At 45.3% G+C, this 17476-nt stretch overlaps 1 protein-coding gene, 1 non-coding gene and 2 pseudogenes across 28 annotated transcripts in view; 3 read left to right on the top strand and 1 right to left on the bottom strand.

The window, feature by feature from the left end:
* Nucleotides 1-17476, bottom strand: part of PRMT7 (protein arginine methyltransferase 7) — a 64934-nt gene that overhangs the window by 34591 nt on the left and 12867 nt on the right. For all 27 annotated transcript variants that reach the window (XR_013530097.1, XR_013530099.1, XR_013530100.1 and 24 more), the window contains 5 exons: nt 16257-16406; nt 13474-13582; nt 2551-2663; nt 592-833; nt 186-366 (listed from right to left, as the gene is read on the bottom strand). Coding sequence is in view for 18 of the 27 variants with exons in the window: in XM_078357512.1 (XP_078213638.1) it covers nt 186-366; nt 592-833; nt 2551-2663; nt 13474-13582; nt 16257-16406 (795 nt within the window). In the remaining 9 variants the exon portion in view is untranslated. The remainder of the gene's footprint in view (nt 1-185; nt 367-591; nt 834-2550; nt 2664-13473; nt 13583-16256; nt 16407-17476) is intronic.
* LOC108589343 (small nuclear ribonucleoprotein G pseudogene) lies at nt 4628-5038 on the top strand (annotated as a pseudogene).
* LOC108589342 (large ribosomal subunit protein uL24 pseudogene) lies at nt 7423-7925 on the top strand (annotated as a pseudogene).
* Nucleotides 13102-13238, top strand: LOC128930328 (U4 spliceosomal RNA). Its single transcript, XR_008478257.1, has one exon. It is a non-coding gene; the product is annotated as a U4 spliceosomal RNA (small nuclear RNA).

The raw sequence follows: 17476 nt of genomic DNA, 5'->3' as shown, positions 1-17476 counted from the left end.
CTTGCCTTCTGAGGCAGGTCAGCCACCATGCCTGGTCCAGGTTAGGGTTTCTTTGCCTTTGATTCTGACATAGCCCTCCTGTTTCTAAATTCTCCTAGGTCTAAAGTCCAACTGCTATTTTCCCATGAACAGCAGTGGACAAGTTTCCTGACTGACAGAGCACATGCTCAGCTCCTACCTCTTACCTGCATCTCCTCTGGGTCTGAGTGTGCCCAGAAGGGGGCCATGGTGCACTTGATCTTCCCCTCAGGGTCCATTTCAATGTCCCACCACGAGAGAACCACCTGAGCTCGGCCAGATGCCAGAGGTTCAAACTGCCTGCTATGGCAGGCTGCTGAGCTACTGACTTGCTTGCTGAAGTCCACACTGAGGAATAATATTCAAGAATGTAAGCAGAGCTTAACCTCACACACTCCATTTTTTAAGCATCTACAGTGACTTCACTGGCAATGACATTTGGCTGCAAAGGACTCTTGCCTTCTGAGGCAGGTGACAGCAGCTAGGTTTTCTTCCCACTCAAAAAGAACCTCCAAAGGCCCACCTTCCATCAAATGTCTCAAAGCACCATCACCTATGGGGGCGCCTTGTTACCTGAAAATGGGCAGCACATCACTGAGGACTGTGAATTCGGCTGGTGACACCTGGTTCAGCTGAATATCACAGACAGAGGGTGCTCCAGGGCACCTCTCCAGGTCCACGGGAGGGATGATGACCTGCTCTCCGAGGCTGGTCTGCACACGGATGGGAAACAGTTTGTTCCATGACCACATCCTCCTGGACTCCACCAGCTGTGCATAGATGGTGGCTCTGTGGGGAACAGCCTCACAGTTTTCCTAAGTTTATATTAAAAAACAAAACCAAACAAAACTCAGGTGCTTAGACCCACAGTAATTCCCAGTGATCAAAAGATGTTTATTTTTCAATATTAGGTTGGTTCAGTAATGCCCAACACCTTCTACTATTAGAAGAGTTAACTGTTTTCAGTCCTGTGCCCTTGGAAAAGGGAAAAAAAAAAAGGTATGAGATTTCAAAAAGAATACACACTGTGCCTAACGACTTATGTCAGCTAAGTTCCTGGCTACCTGGCACTCTTAAATGCTTCAAGTCCTGCTGCTGGGCGGTGATCCTGGCTCTGGGCTCAGTATCCCTTCAGTGCCGCTCTTGCCTGGCACCAGAACAGTCTCCTTGTGGCAAAGCCCCATGGACCATGGTGCCCCCTCAACTGCCCAGCCCTCTGGCACCACTGGGCACAGCTGCGGCTCTGGTTCCTTGTCCAGCTTTCATCCTACCTCATGCATTTGCTACATGCCCTCCATGCGCCAAGAGCATACTCACAGCTGTGACCTACAGGGCTTTCGGCACCACTGGCCTCCTGGGCCAAATGATTATTTGTGGTGGGGGTTGCTCTAGGCATGGTAAAAGGTTAGTAGCATCCCTGGCCTCCCCGCAAAGTGTCTCCCAACCTTGCTCTGGTAGAGAAAGACTGCTCTAACTGGACTTGCTCCCACCTCCTTGACCAGGCTGTGCTTCCTCTGCCCCGCCTCACAAGGGGGTTCCCTGGTCTGGACCACCTTTCTTCTCCCTCCACATTCTCCAGAGTGACCTCAACCATGCCTTCTTCATTGACTAAACCCAAGCACCTCTGGGCCTCTTGGGCCTCTCTACTTGGCTGATCTTCAGAGAGCTCAAACTCCATGTCTAAACAAGATGAATCGCCCTCACTGCTCCCCAACCTTCCCAGGGATGCCCCTCCTCCTGTGCTCCCAGTCCATAGGAAGCACTGCCATCCAATCTGGGTGCCCAAACCCTGGCATCATCCTCAATACCTCTAAACCTAAGGGACCACCAACTCCTGGGACTACCTATCAGGCCCATGTCTAAAGCCTTGGCTGAGGTCCATTGCACCTCAGTGTCTGGACAACTCCACAACCTTTTAACCCACCCACAACCTCCAGTCCTACATCCCAAAGGTCCTCCACATGCCTGCCTGCATAAATCTGCCATCAATCCTCTGCTTCAAACCCTGCTGTGATGCCACCCCACCTAAATGACAGCTACCCACTGGGCATAGTCCCCAGGCCCCCCTCCATCTAGTCCCTGCCCAGCTCCTAGCCTTAGTGGCTAAGCCCACGTCTCCTGCCTCCCCCACAGCACAAAATCCAAAGCACCCAAAAGCTCCAGAGCCACTGTACCAATTCAGTTTCATGTCTAGCACATGCTGCTCTCCTCTACCAGAAATATTCCATCTGTCAGGCCAACACCTGATCACTTTTCAAGACTGACAGCTCAAGCATCACCTTCTTGAGAATATTTGCTGAACTGAACTGAATTTGAAAACAGTTTCTTGCTTTTCAATTCTAACCTATTAAGACTTGGCATTTAAGGGACACGAAAGTCACAAGTGAGGAGAACTAGAACCCCCCAGGAACAGAGGGGTGTGCCAGGTACATGACATGAGGGCTTGGTCTGTGTGTTGTATGGTGCATGCGTGAGTGCTGTGTGAGCTGGCTGAGAGCACAGACATGCCCGAGGGAGCCCTCTGTGTACTACCTCCACGAGATGCCTGTGTGCGTGCTCATAGGAGGGCAGCGCTCCCTCCCCGATCAGCTCTGTGTCAAATAACTCTGTGACCAGGATGTTGGCACGGCATGGCATGTCACCCTCTGAAAAACAAGAAAACAGAGTTAGACGTAAGCAACAGACTAGGAAAAATATTTACAGCAAATATGGGAAAGGTAAGTTGTTAAGAGGCCATCACACTAAAAGCACATACACATGCTGAGGTATTCAGAAGTGTCAGGATGTCTGTGACTGACTTGACAATGAAAAAAAAAATCCATATGTAAATGTATGCCAAAACACTAACTGCTAAATCTAGGGTAAGGGAATAAGAGTGTTTACTGAACCACTCTTCCAACTTTTCCATATGTTTAATATTGGGAGGGAGACCTGGAAAAAATGATAAGAAAACTATAAATACCCAATGGATTGCTTGAGCTAGGGAGTTCAAGATCAGCCTGGGCAATGTGACAAAACCCCATTTCTACAAAAAATACAAAAATCAGCTAGGCGTGGTAGCTCATGCCTATAATCCCAGCACTTTAGGAGGTCAAGGTGGGAGGATCACTTGAGGCCAGGAGTTCAAGACCAGCCTGGCCATCATGGCAAAACCCCATCTGTACCAAAAATACAAAAATTAGATAGGTATGGTGGTACACACCTGTAATCCCAGCTACCCAGGAGGCTGAGGAATGAGAAACACTTGAACCTGGGAGGCAGAGGTGCGGTGAGCCAAGATTACACCACTATATTCCAGCCTGGGTGACAGAGCGAGACTCTCGTCTCCCAAAAAAAAAATTAGCCAGGCATAGAGATTTGAACTTGTAGTCCCTGCTACTCGGGGAACTGAGGTGGGAGGATCACTTGTGCCTGGAAGATCAAGGCTGCAGTGAGCCAAGATCGTGCCACTGCACTCCAGTGTGGGCAACAGAGTGAGACTCTGTCTCAAAACAAAAACAAAAAACTATACACACCCAAAAAGAAATCAGGTAAAAATATAAACACACAATTCAAAACAGAAATCAAACATGGAAATCTTTTCATCTGTATTAGCAATTAGAGAGATATAAATTAACAATTAAACTATTAACCAATAAAGTAGAAAAATTATTTGAAAACCAAAAACTGAATGCTGGTACTTCAAATACTTCTAGGTTACAGGGAGAGGGAGGGAAAGCCAAAGCAAGAGAGCAAGGTTCTCGGGTGATCTTCCAGCTACCATGAGCTCGGCTTGAGCAGCCAAAATTGAGATCCATGACTTAGAATCCCCGTATCACTATGGTAAATCCCCTTAATGAAGTTAGCTCCTTGTCACCAAATAATCTCTTAAATAACAGTTGTTTTAGGACAGTGGGATTTTAGAAGAAAGTAGGATTTGGGAGGCATCTTCTTTAACTGTTTTTTTAAGCCTCAGTAATGTAATGCTATGTCTACAATTATAATTTTTTAATGAGACAAGAGCCAAAATAGATTTTGGAAGGGGCTATTCATCATGGAGAATTAACTGTAAACACTTTTAATGCCTCATGAATTGAATCTGACAAAGCCCACTCATCTCCCCTGCACAGAGTACAAGTCTCAGATGATGCAAGAAAAAGAGAAGCATGAAAGCAGCTGATAGGGGTCAGGCACAGTGGCTAATGCCTGTAATCCCAGCACTTTGGGAGGCTGCGACAGGTGGATCACCTGAGGTCAGGAGTTCGAGACCAGCCTGGCCAACATGTTGAAACCCCATCTCTACTAAAAATACAAAAATTAGCCGGGCGTGGTGACAGGTGCCTGTACTCAGGAGGCAGAGGCAGGAGAATCACTTGCATCCAGGAGGTGGAGGTTGCAATAAGCCAAGATCTTGCCATTGCACTCCATTCTGGGTCACAGGACAAGACTCTGTCTCAAAAAAAAAAAAAAAAGAAAAAAAAAATGCATTTGACAAAAGGGTATAACAGAGACGGCATGAACCTCAAGGCCAGAGCCTGGCCTGGCTCTCACTTCCTATCCATGAGCCCTCAGTTCTGATCATCAGTTGCCTCATCAGTAAAACAGGTAAATAAGCTCTGTCTCACTTGGTGGTGGCTGGAATGATGGAAAAAAAAAAAAAAGCACACCTCCTATGAACCTCACCCGTGTTCCACAAGAGCATCACGTGGAGGAGCTTAAGAAGAAATTCCTGGTTCCAAGGCCTCTGTGTGCTCGCAGAGTAGCCATCATGAGCAAAGCTCACCCTCCCGAGTTGAAAAAATTTATGGACAAGAAGTTATCATTGAAATTAAATGGTGGCAGACATGTCCAAGGAATATTGCAGGGATTTGATCCCTTTATGAATCTTGTGATAGATGAATGTGTGGAGATGGCGACTAGCGGACAACAGAACAATATTGGAATGGTGGTAATATGAGGAAATAGTATCATCATGTTAGAAGCCTTGGAACAAGTATAAATAATGGCTGTTCAGCGGAGAAACCCATGTCCTCTCTCCATAGGACCTGTTTTACTATGATGTAAAAATGAGGTCATGTACATTTTCATATTAGACTTTTGTTAAATAAACTTTTGTGACAGTCAAAAAAAGAAAAAAGAAGAAACTCCTGTCTTCTGCCACAGAGACCACCCTCCCGAGTGGCCCTGCCCATCCAACCTCTTTGATGTCATGTCAAACTCCAACTGGAACACACTGTCTGAGACCCATCCCACCCACCCCACCCCACACCCCTGCTCTTCCATCCAGGGTTTCTGCCTCAATGCATGAGTCACACAGTCACATAGTCCAGGAACCTGGGCATCATTTACTATCTCCAGACAACAGGGCCGAGACTGCCTGTCCACTACTGTACCCCAGTGCCCCAACAAGGTGCCCCTTAACAGTCAACACACACTAGATAAATTCTTGATTTCTGTCATCCTACAAGCCACCGATCACCTACTCTACCAATTCTATCTCCTAAATAATGTTTAAACCAATTATATAACTTAAAATGATTTTCAGTCCAAATTGCTTCATTAAAATAAAAATCAAGAGACAGTGACTCATGCCTATAATTCCAGCACTTTGAGAGGCCAAGGTGGGCAGATCACTTGAGGCCAGGAGTTCCATACTAGCCTTGCCAACGTGGCAAAACCCCATCTCTACTAAAATAAAAACATTGGTCGGGTGCAGTGGCACACGCCTGTAGTCCCAGCTACTCAGGAGGCCAAGGCATGAGAATCACTTGAACCCAGGAGGGAGAGGTTGTAGTGAACCGAGACTGCCCACCACACTCCATCTTGAGTGATACAGGGAGACTCTGTCTCAAAAAATAATGAAAATAAAATAAACACAAATCAAGCTTTATGGTCCAGTGCATTTTAACAAGTACTTGAGGGCCTGGTATTTTGAGTGTGAGTGATAATGTATAAGGGCCTGGGTGGGACAGCCTGAAATCGGTATCCACCCCAGGTGCTTCCTAAGTCCTTGCCATGGACTTAGAACATGGATGATGAACACACACTGCTCCCTAGCTTGACTCTCCACAAGCCTCAACATGTAATCCAGCTCTGGGGAACAGGCAACCAACTTCAGATGCCACTTTTAAAAAGTGCTGAGAACGAAACCTTGGAAAGCACACAATTGGATCAGAAAGAAAGCAACACAGGGGAACCAAGATTAAGAGATGTCACTGAAGTCCAGGGAGAGAGTTTTGAGGAGGGAGGAATGGCAGAAGTACCAAAGCCACAGGGGTTAGAGAGGAAAGATCACCTAACTTGGCCATGAGGAAGCCACTTGTCAGGCTGCAGGATCGGAAACAAAGTCACATTTACAAGGGATCATGGATGAAGCAAGACCTGACAATCTAGTCACTTAACAAAAATTATTGAACTCCTTTACATAGCAGGCCCTGAGCAAATAACGGAATGGAACAGTTAATACAACCCACACAATGCATGACCTCAGGATGCCTCAGCTGGGTGGCTATACAGATATTAAAAAATAACTACATAATGATTTAATGATTGCAGTAATAAGGTCTCTGAAGCAAAAGTATTAAGCAATCAGCCATGGTCGGGCATGGTGGCTGATGCCTGTAATTCCAGCTTTTTGGGAGGCCGAGGCAGGTGGATCACCTGAGGTTGGGAGTTCAAGACCAGCCTGACCAACATGGAGAAACTCTGTCTCTACTAAAAATACAAAAAATTAGCCGGGTGTGGTAGCATGCCTGTAATCCCAGCTACTCTGGAGATTGAGGCAGGAGAAACGCTTGAACCCAGGAGGCAGAGGTTGCAGTGAGCTGAGACTGCACCATCGTACTCCAGCCTGGGCAACAAGAGTGAAATTCTGTCTCAAAAAACAGCAAAAAAAAAAGTAATTGGCCAGACATGGTGGTTCACGTCTATAAGGCCAGCACTTTGGGAGGCTGAGGCAGGTGGATCACTTGAGATCAGGAGTTCGAACCAGCCTGGCCAACATGAAATACAAAAATTAGCCAGGTGGTGGTGCATGCCTGTAACACCAGCTGAAGGATCACTTGAATCCAGGAGGTGCAGGTTGCAGTGAGCAACCTTCCACTGCACCCCAGCCCAGGTGACAGAGCCACTCCATCTCAAAAAAAAAATCATATGAGAGGCTTGGCCTAGCCTGAGGTGCATGTGAACAATGCTGCCTGGAGGCAGAGTCACAGCACTGCACAGCCAAGGCTGCCCCGCAGGTCAGTCTCCCTCCCATTGAAATGAATTGATTTTTAAGAATAAATTATCTCACCCTGTGCTGTGACTCCCATCTGTAATCCCATCACTTTCAGAGGCTGAGGCAGGAGGATCACTTGAGGCCAGGAGTTCAAGACCAGGCTGGGCAACAAAGCAAAACTTAGTTTCTAATAAAAAATTTTAGCTTTTTGCGGCCATCACCTAAGCGGGAGCTGCCGAAATGAAGTTCAATCCCTTTGTGACTGCCGACCGAAGCAAGAATCGCAAAAGGCATTTCAATGCACCTTCCCCCATTCGCAGGAAGATTATGTCCTCCCCTCTTTCCAAAGAGTTGAGACAGAAGTACAACGTGCGATCCATGCCCATCCGAAAGGATGATGAAGTTCAGGTTGTACGAGGACACTATAAAGGTCAGCAGATTGGCAAAGTAGTCCAGGTTTACAGGAAGAAATACGTAATCTACATTGAACGGGTGCAGCGGGAAAAGGCTAATGGCACAACTGTCCATGTAGGCATTCACCCCAGCAAGGTGGTTATCACTAGGCTAAAACTGGACAAAGACCGCAAAAAGATCCTTGAACGGAAAGCCAAATCTCGCCAAGTAGGAAAGGAGAAGGGCAAATACAAGGAAGAAACAATTGAGAAGATGCAGGAATAAAGTAATCTTATATACAAGCTTTGATTAAAAAAAAAAAAAAAAAAAATTTTAAAAAGCCGGGCATGGTGGCTCATGCCTGTAACCCCAGCACTTTGGGAGGCCAAGGCGGGAGCATAACAAGGTCAGGAGTTCAAGACCAGACTAGCCAACATGGTGAAACCCTGTCTCCACTAAAAAATACAAAAATTAGCTGAGCATGGTGGCTCGTGCCTGTAATCCCAGCTACTTGGGAGGCTGAGGTAGAACTGCTTGAACCGGGACCTGGGAGGTGGAGGTTGCAGTGAGCTGAGATCGTGCGCCAGTGCACTCCAGCCTGGGCTACAGAGGGAGACTCCATCTCAAAAAAAAAAAATTATCTGGGTGTGGTGGTGCCTGCCTGTGGTCCCAGCTACTCAGGAGGCTGAGGTAGGAGGACCAGTTGAGCCCAGGAAGTCGAGGCTGCAGTAAGCTGTGTTCGCAGCGCTGCACTCCAGCCTAGGTAATAGTGTTAGTCAAGTCCCTTCTTTTAGGGAAATTAGCATATGTACATGTTTTCGTGGACACTTTTTCACACTTTGTCTGGGGTACATGCCAGACTGGTGAATCATCCACTTGTGTCAAAAGACATCTTATATGTTTTGCTCTTATGGGTATTCCATCCTCCAGAAAACCTGGTAACGCCCCAGAATATATTAGTCAATCTTTAACAGAATTTTTTACTCAATACATGTAACAGGTATTCCACATAACTCTCAAGGTAAGGCCATTGTAGAGCAAATTAATGTTTCCCTCCAACAGCAGCTACAGAAGCAAAAAGGAGGGGATAAGAAATATCAAACCCCACAAATGCAGTTAAACCTGGCATTGCTGGCTTTGAATTTTTTGAGCTTGCCAAGGGGACGGCAATTAACAGCAGCTGAACAACATTTGATAAAGCAACCCAGGGACGAGAAGTTAGGGCAACTGATCTCGTGGCAGAATCCACTCACAAAAAATTGGGAAAGAGGTAATGTAATAACCTGGGGGAGAGGATTTGCTTGTATTTCTGCAGGTACAAATTAACAACCAGTATGGGCACCATCCAGACATTTAAAGCCATACTATGAGCCAGATACCAAAAAAGAGACAGAGGACGCCCCAGTCACAGAGATGGCGAGACTAACATCAAGGTGGAGTATTGTTCCCACAAGGAGAGTACGCCAAACATCACCACCAACTTGGGGTCAAATTAAAGAAGGTTTCACAGAGAGCAGAGGAAAACCTGAAGAAAGCAGGACAGCCTGTTAATGTAATTATGACGACAGTTATCACGATTAAAGTCAGTATTTCTGGAGTTGAGATAGAAGTAAAGAAAGTTTCACACATTGGACATATATTTTTTCCTTCCTTTACTCATCTCTGGCCTTAGTATTTTCTGTAATAATTTAGGAAATAAAGTAACAATGTTTCAACCATTAAAACCTGAATGCAGATAAAGTAAGGAATGGTCCCCTAAGTTAAAAACATTAATCTGGAGACACTGTGTTGTGATAAAGGCTGAGGTGCTGTGTAACAATTCCTATGAAGTTATTATTGATTATTGGTCCGCTAAGAGGATACTTAGCACTGACTGCACCTGTCAGTCCTCTTGTAGTAACACAGAATCCAGATGGCAGATAAAGAACTACAATTATTTAGAATGTATACATACTGAGATCAACAACTCTATTGCCTGGAGAGATGGGGGATTAATAGACCCACAACCAAAAATAGTATGGACAATGGTAAGAGCTGAATAAAAAGAACTCTGAATAAAGCCTGTGGCCCTAAAACCAACAAAAGTCTGGGAAGGAAAATATAATAATCAGGCCCTAATTCTTATTAATTAGAAGTTTATAAGAAAAGCTCTTTACATTCAGAGCTGTGTTAAACCCCTCCTATCTTGTGATGAGGAGAGTGTTACAAATTGACTTTATTAACTTTAAAGGTGTAATGAGACTGAACATGATTGGGAGAGAATAAAATATCACCTGGAAAGGCCATTAAGACAGCAATTAAGGAAGAGGGACCCAGAAGAACCTCAAAGCCCCTTTGCAGCAGGAAGCAGTTACAGAAGAATGACCTCTGCCCTCTTTCCCAAAAGATTTCTGGGTCCCAACTCCTTAAGGAAGACATGTAAGAGTAGACAGTTAGCCTCCGAGGTGCTTGAGGGAACTGCTGGTGGACTGGCAGCCATTTGGATGAAAGCACTTGGAGGATCTATGACTGCCGTTGTGATTGTCACTAATCTGTTTTGTTTCTCTTTGCATAGTTCGCAGATGTGGATCCACAATCCTCCAAGAAATGGTTCACCAAGATAGAGCTGTACTTGCTTACCTAACTTTGCTGAAACAAAGAAGGGGGAAGATGTCGAGAAACATTAAGTTTACCCTGCCCTCATGGCTCCCTTGTGGAGAACACCTTTTAGTTTGTAATTACTGGTAAGCTGGTAATAGCTACTTACTTGGAATATTTTTGAGTTATGAGGGAATACATAACACCTGTTTATTAATAATGGTCACCTGTTGAGAGAATAAATAAGTGGATCAGAATCTGCTTGTGGCCTTCAGCCTGGAAAGCTGTCAGCCCCTGAGACTCTCAGCTCGGTAGGCTGCCGGTCCCCCCGGATAGACCCACTTTGGTGTTCTATCTGGGTGTCTGCCTCTCACTGCCTTCAGCACTGCCCGGGTAGAGGTCTCTCGACTGAGCTGGTACTCAGTACAATAGAGCGAGACTGTCTCAAAAACATATAAATAATCTCCATTCTGGCCATAGTGGAGTAAATGGGATCAGACTTATCCTCCCGCTGTTATCAACTAGAAAACCGCGTAACATGTACGAAAAAAGTATTTTCAGATGTTGAGCAAGAGGCAACACAGTTTGCCCCCTAAGAAGGGAAATAAACCAAGTGACACTTACCCTGCTCTGGCTGTCAGCCAGGTCAGCTAGGAGACCCTTTCCAGACCACAGCACAGGGTAAGAGGTTATGCAGAACATGGCAGTGTTGCTGAGTTAAACAGACAGGAAACAAGTTCAGGGAAGGGGAAGCAGCTGGAACTTGCCAGGCAGAGAATCAGAGAGGAAGTTACAAAGAAGAAAGCTTTCAGACCCTCTAGGGTCTGTGTTAATACATTCACATACACAGAGCATAAGACTCTGTAATGCCGAGCAAAGGGTGATCATGAACTATAACAATCTCCAGAGCTCTTGGAGGCCTGGGAAACGTTCTGATCAGCCAGATGGGAGGATCACTGCTGAACACCTAGAGCTCTGAGCACAGACCCCAGAAAAGTCGCAGTAATTGTCTGGCTAAATAGCCTTATAGCAGTGGTTCTCAACAGGTGGCAATTTTATACACCCAAGCCCAAGGATGATGTGGCAGTCTGGAGACATTTTTGGTTGGCAAGAATGATGGCAGGGAAGGGAGTACTACTGACATCCACTGGGAGGAGGCCAAGGATACTGCTAAACATCCTACAATGCAAAGGACAGCATCCACAACAAAGAATTATCAAAATGTCACAGCACTACTGTTGAGAAGCCCTGACTTAAAGCTACTCTAACCCTGCCCCAAAGAAAGCTTAAACAAGCCCTGAAAGAATCAATCTTAACTGCAAGTAACCCAATTGCATGTCAACATTTAAAAAGCAAAAACCACAAAGTCTAGCACTCAACAATGGGAATTCCCAATAGCCACAGCATCTAAAGAAAAATTATTAGACATGTGAAGAAGGAAAACGTGACCCAGAACAAGGATAAAAATGAGTCAAGAGAACAAACCCAGAAAAGACAAAGATGGTGGGAACAGAAAATAAGGATGTTAAGAAAGCTAAAATAAATGCTTACAGGAAACTATGAACATAAGAAAAACATAAGTTATGAAAAAAATATATATAATATCAAAAATGAGGCCGGGCACAGCAGCTCACAGCTGTAATCCCAGGACTTTGGGAGGCTGAGGTGGGAAGATCACTTAAGCCCAGGAGTTTGAGACCTGCCTAGGCCTCAAACTGAAACCCCGTGTCTACAAAAATTTTTTTTAAGTTAGCCAGGCATGGTGGCATAAGCCTGTGGTGCCAGCTACACAGGTGGCTGAGGCAGGAGGACTGCTTGAGCCCAGGAGGTCAAGGCTGCAATGAGCCATGCTCACATCATGGCACTCCAGCCTGGGTGACAGGTTAAGACACTGTCTCAAAAAAAAAAAAAAAAAAAAGAGAGAGCGAGGAGAGAGAGAAACGGAAATTTTACTAGATAACACCATATTAGACACTGCAAAAGAAAAGATCAGTAAATCTAAAGACCTATCCAAGAAATCCCTGTCCATCGACGGGTGAAGGTAAAAACAAGTTACATTTCATCTACTCAGTTGAGTGCTGCTCAGTAACACCCAACCCCAAGACACAAACAGTGCAGAGGAGTCTTACCAGCATCACGCTGTATAAAAGAGAGCACACACGGAAGAGTCCACGCTGCTATGATTCCACTTCCTTGAAATCCTACAGAGGCAAATCTAATCTATAATGAAGAAAGTTATCAGTGGGTGCCTAGGACCAGGATATGGGGGGACTGACTAGAAAGAGTCATGAGGAATCTCTTTGGGCATGATAGAGATGTTCTATTATCTTGATTATGATGGTGGTGGTTATAAGTATGTTTACAGTTGTCAAAATCCCTCAAATTAAATGGATATTCATTTAATGTAAACCACACTTCAATAATGTTGATTATAAGTGAAATTATTTGTGCATTTTTTTTATGTTTTAAAAATAAAAAAGATAGGCCAGGCATGGTGGCTCATACCTGTAATCCCAGCACCTTCGGAGGCTGAGGCAGGCGGCTCACCTGAGGTCAAGTTCGTGACCAGCCTATCCAACATGGTGAAATACAAAATATTTTTGTCTCCACTAAAAACACAAAAAGTAGCCGGGTGTGGTGGCACGCACCTATAATCCCAGCTACTCAGAAGGCTGAGGCAGGAGAACCACTTGAACCTGGGAGGTGGAGGGAGCAGTGAGCCAAGATTGCACTAAGCAATGCAGCCTGGGTGACACAGCGAGACTGCCTCAAAAAAAAGAAAATATATACGTGTGTGTGTGTGTGTGTGTGTGTGTTTTCTGGAAACCTTAAGAGACAGTACTATACTGGAAAATCATTCATGTTGTATGCAGAGGCGGAATGTCAGAACTAAAGACTCTCTGCCTGATGAAACTCATTTTGCGCAGTGGCAGTACCATAGCCAATGAGGTTTACCTGAAGCATGATTATTGCTAATTGAAACTCAGAGTTGAGCCCCATAAGGATTCCAACTTGCTTTGGCTGAATTCCTTCACTTCAGAAGAAAAAGAAGAAGAAAAAAGAACTCCAACTTGCTGAAAGCAAAAGCAGGCTTTGCATCTCCGCCACTGGACCTGACTAGCTCTAGTTTACTCCTTACTGACTAGTTTCAACTAGCAAGAAAATAAACATCAAGGGTCCCCATTTCTCTGCTATGACCTGGATTTGTTCCAGGTAACTGGAATAACCCTTTACCTCTCTCACACAAGGGCAAGCAAAGTTTTCAATGCAGGATGCATACATCTCACCTGGACCTACAGTCACCTCTGTGGAATGCTTGTTGATAACCTTAATCTTATCACTAAAGCCATTTTCCTCCACAATCTTCACAGCAGCATCAGCCATAGGCTTGAAAACCTAGAAAACAGAGCCAAAACCCAAGGAAAAATGAGCAATAAATTAAACAGTAGTCTGACCTTTAAGGTGAACAAGCTATTCCTTGATTCTGGTCCTAACACGTATAACTTAAAAACTTTATTCTCCAAATGTGCATCATGAAAAAGGGCTGTGAAATTCAGTTGGGTTTAACTTATGGTTAGGGACTCCCATCCCGTGCCAGGCACAGCGGGGCAGCCGGGGATGCCGATGCAGCTGCACTACTTAGTAAGAGCAGTAGGTGTCAGTGCCACACAAGGGGACGCCAAAGAGCTAGGAAAGCAAGTTGCCTCACGAAACTGGGAGGCGTGCTGTGCCCTCCAGAGGAGAGCAAGACTGTTACGTGCCAGGTGTATGTGTGAGCCAGCAGGTCATCCTCTGGGATCAAAACTGTTCCAAATCCCCACTGTTGGCGGAACACAGCCTACATTTTCTTATGATACCGTAGTACCTTTTGTCCATGGGGGATACATCTTTTTTTTTTTGAGACAGAGTTTCGCTCTGTCACCCATGCTGGAGTGCAGTGGCACAATCTTGGCTCACTGCAACTTCCACCTCCTGGGTTCAAGCGACTTTCCTGCCTGAGCTTCCCGAGTAGCTGGAACTATAGGCGTGTGCCACCATGCCCAGTTAATTTTTTTGTATTTTTAGTAGAGACGGGGTTTCACCATGTTAGCCAGGATGGTCTCAATCTCCTGACCTCATGATCTACACACCTCAGCCTCCCAAAGTGCTGGAATTACAGGTGTGAGTCACCATGTCTGACCCATGGGGGATACATTTTAAGACTCCTGCCCGAGGAGGTGGCTCACACCAGTAATCCCAGCACTTTGGGAGGCCGAGACTGACAGATCACAAGGTCAAGAGTTTGAGACCATCAAGCCAACATGGTAAAACCCTGTCCCTACTAAAAATACTAAAATTATCTGGGCATGGTGGTGCCATCTGTAGTCTCAGCTGTTTGGGAGGCTGAGGCAGGAGAACTGCTTGAACCCAGGAGGCAGAGGTTGCAGTGAGCCAAGATTGCGCCACTGCACTCCAGCCTGGCGAGAGAACGAGACTCAAAAACACAAAACAAAACAAAAAAAACTCTTGGTGGATGCTTGAAACTCAGATAATACCTACCGACCCCTATATATACCATTTTCTTTGCTATACATATAATACTGTTCTGTGGTGGGCACCTCTATGCAAACCTACCCCAAGAGGCCACAGAAGCTCAGAGGTTGAGGAAAGAGAATGGCAAACCCAGCTTCTTAGAAAGACACATTTTATAGGGACTTACAAACGGAAGCTTTGTCTCGAGCAGTGGGACACTGGGCCCCCACACTGTTACGGCTCAGACGCAGAGCTTACATACCACAGGGAATTTAAGGGCAGGATTTATGGTAAGTATGTATTTATGATAACATCAAAGTTGTTCTGACCTCAGGGCAGGATTTACATCAAAGTGCATGAGAGCAGAAATTTTAGAGGCATTCGTGAAGCTGGGGTTGGCGAGAAGTCGGCATGGAAGATTAGCATTCACGGTGGAGCTGCTTTAGCTTCCAAGCTTACCTATGACCATGTTTAATTTATAAAGTAGGCCCAGTAAGAGATTAACAGTCATAATTAAAAATAGAACAGTGATGTAATAATACTCAGAATGGCACACAATTTACAACTTATAAATAATTTCTGGAATTTCCCATTTAATTTTTTTTTTTTTTTTGAGAAGGATCTCACTCTGTTGTCCAGGCTGGAATGCAGTGGTGTGACCTCAGCTCACTACAACCTTTGCCTCCTGGGTTCAAGCGATTCTCTTGCCTCAGCCTCCAGAGTAGCTGGGATTACAGGTGCGTGCCACCATGCCTAGCTAATTTTTTTGTATTTTTAGTAGACATGGGGTCTCACCAAGTTGGCCAGGCTGGTCTTGAACTGCTGACCTCGTGATCCACTGGTCTCGGCCTCCCAAAGTGCTAGGATTACAAGCATGAGCCGCGGCACCTTGCCTGTTTTGATTTTTTTTGAGATAAAGTCTTACTCTGTCACCCTGGCTGGAGTGTGGGGGTATGTATTTAAATACTTTCCCCTATAAAACTGAGTTCATATAGTGATTAGTAAGAAAAACAAAGTCCGAAAATAACTGGCTTAAACAAGGCAGAAGTAATTTTTTGCCTTCTCATATAAAGTCCAAATCATGGCTCACTGCAGCCTTGACCTTCCAGGCTCAAGAGATTGTCCCACCTCAGCATCAAGAACAGCTGGAACACAGGCACATGCCACCATGCCCAGCTAATATTTAGAAGTTTTTCTGTGAAGATGGGATCTCACTATGTTGCCCAGGCTGGTCTCAAACTCCTGGGCTCAAGCAATTCTCTTTCCTTGGCCTCCCAAAGTGTTGGGATTACAGGTGTCAGCACTGCGCCCAGCCTGTAAGTATTTTCTAAAGCTCCTAGTGATTCTGATGTGCAGCCCAGGCTGACAGAGTAGAAAACTAGCTCCTGGAGGAAGGAACTGTGTCTGACTCATCTCTATATGCTCAGAGCCTGGCTCTGTACTTGGCACACAGTGAGCACTCCATGAATGTTTGTGAAGGAACAGATGGGGAAAGTGCAAGAGCACAGGTGATTTCCCATGCAAGATGCAGGACACACAACTGAAGGGGGTGGCTTACCTCGATAGCATAGCAGAAGTCGGCGCCTGCTCTAACTGCCATCATTGACAAGAGTCCCGTGCCAGTGCCAATGTCAAGAACCAAGGCCTTCTGTCCTCTGTCCTTCACCCTGCTCACGGCAGCCCGGATACCTTGGTAGTACTTTACATTCTAAGAAGAAAGGAAGAAATGGCTGTCACTTACTACCAGTTATTCTAAGTAGAAAGGTGCTCTGTAAAGTTCTAGAGTCACAGCTGGCAGCAGCAGTGCAAGTCAGAACCCTATGGCCTTTCTGGACCCTGGCAGAACAGCACTGGCTATTAGGCAGGCCTTGTGAGTCAGCCTTGCCCATTATTAAGTGACTGTCCCTGCCCGTTATTAAGTGGCTGTCCCTGCTCTACACTCTACTCTACCCCTTGCCCATTATTAAGTGACTGTCCCTGCTCTACACTCACTCTTCTACACTCTAAGTGATGCCAGAGTCCTACAAACCATGTTCTCCTTTTTCCAGCTGTTAGGTACAGCCAAGAGGGGGACCAACAGGGCGACTGTAAGGTAGGAGGACAGAGAAGGCTTCCTCCTTTCTGCAGGCTGCTGCTTTCATCAGGGTACTCTCGGTAGGGGCAGTTGATTGCAGACTCCAGCTTCTCCCAGTGATCCTATAACCAGCTCCTTGGACAGCCCCACAGAGGTACAGCTGCACAGGACCTCTCCTCAATGCTTATGGCTTCTGGAAACCCTAATCTTCTCGTTTAGTTTCTCAGCCCTAGGCAAGGTAACTGCTCCCTGCAATCTCTACTGCTAGGTTAAAGCATTTTCCCATTTGCTTTCTAGCCCTCCCATAAAGCCCCTCTGCTGCAGTATGTAACGTGGCTTCGGTTTTCCTTTACCAACTCTAACCCAGAGAGCTTCCTTGTCTAAAAAGTATTTTCCCCTTCAGGAAATCTTTGCATCTTGAAGACTTTTAGTTCTGGTCTTTAGTAATGTAAACAGATACATCTTTTAACAGTCTGACTCAATAGGCACGATGACCCTTCTGTTGAAAATAGCTAAAAATAATGGAAAAAATACATGCAAATCTTTTAAACAGACTGATGACCTGCCAAATTAGTAAGAAATATTAAGAGGCTATTAAAATTTAAGATAATGTGTTAAGTAACAATAGACAACTAATAAAGAATTGGTATCACACAAGCAATATTCTCTTACCACAGTGCAAAACAAGTTAGAAATCTTAATAA

This window comes from Callithrix jacchus, chromosome 20 (genome assembly GCF_049354715.1).
Source record: "Callithrix jacchus isolate 240 chromosome 20, calJac240_pri, whole genome shotgun sequence".
Lineage (NCBI taxonomy): Eukaryota > Metazoa > Chordata > Mammalia > Primates > Cebidae > Callithrix > Callithrix jacchus.
The sequence above is the reverse complement of the archived record's forward strand: the minus strand, read 5'-3'. Positions and strand labels throughout refer to the sequence as shown.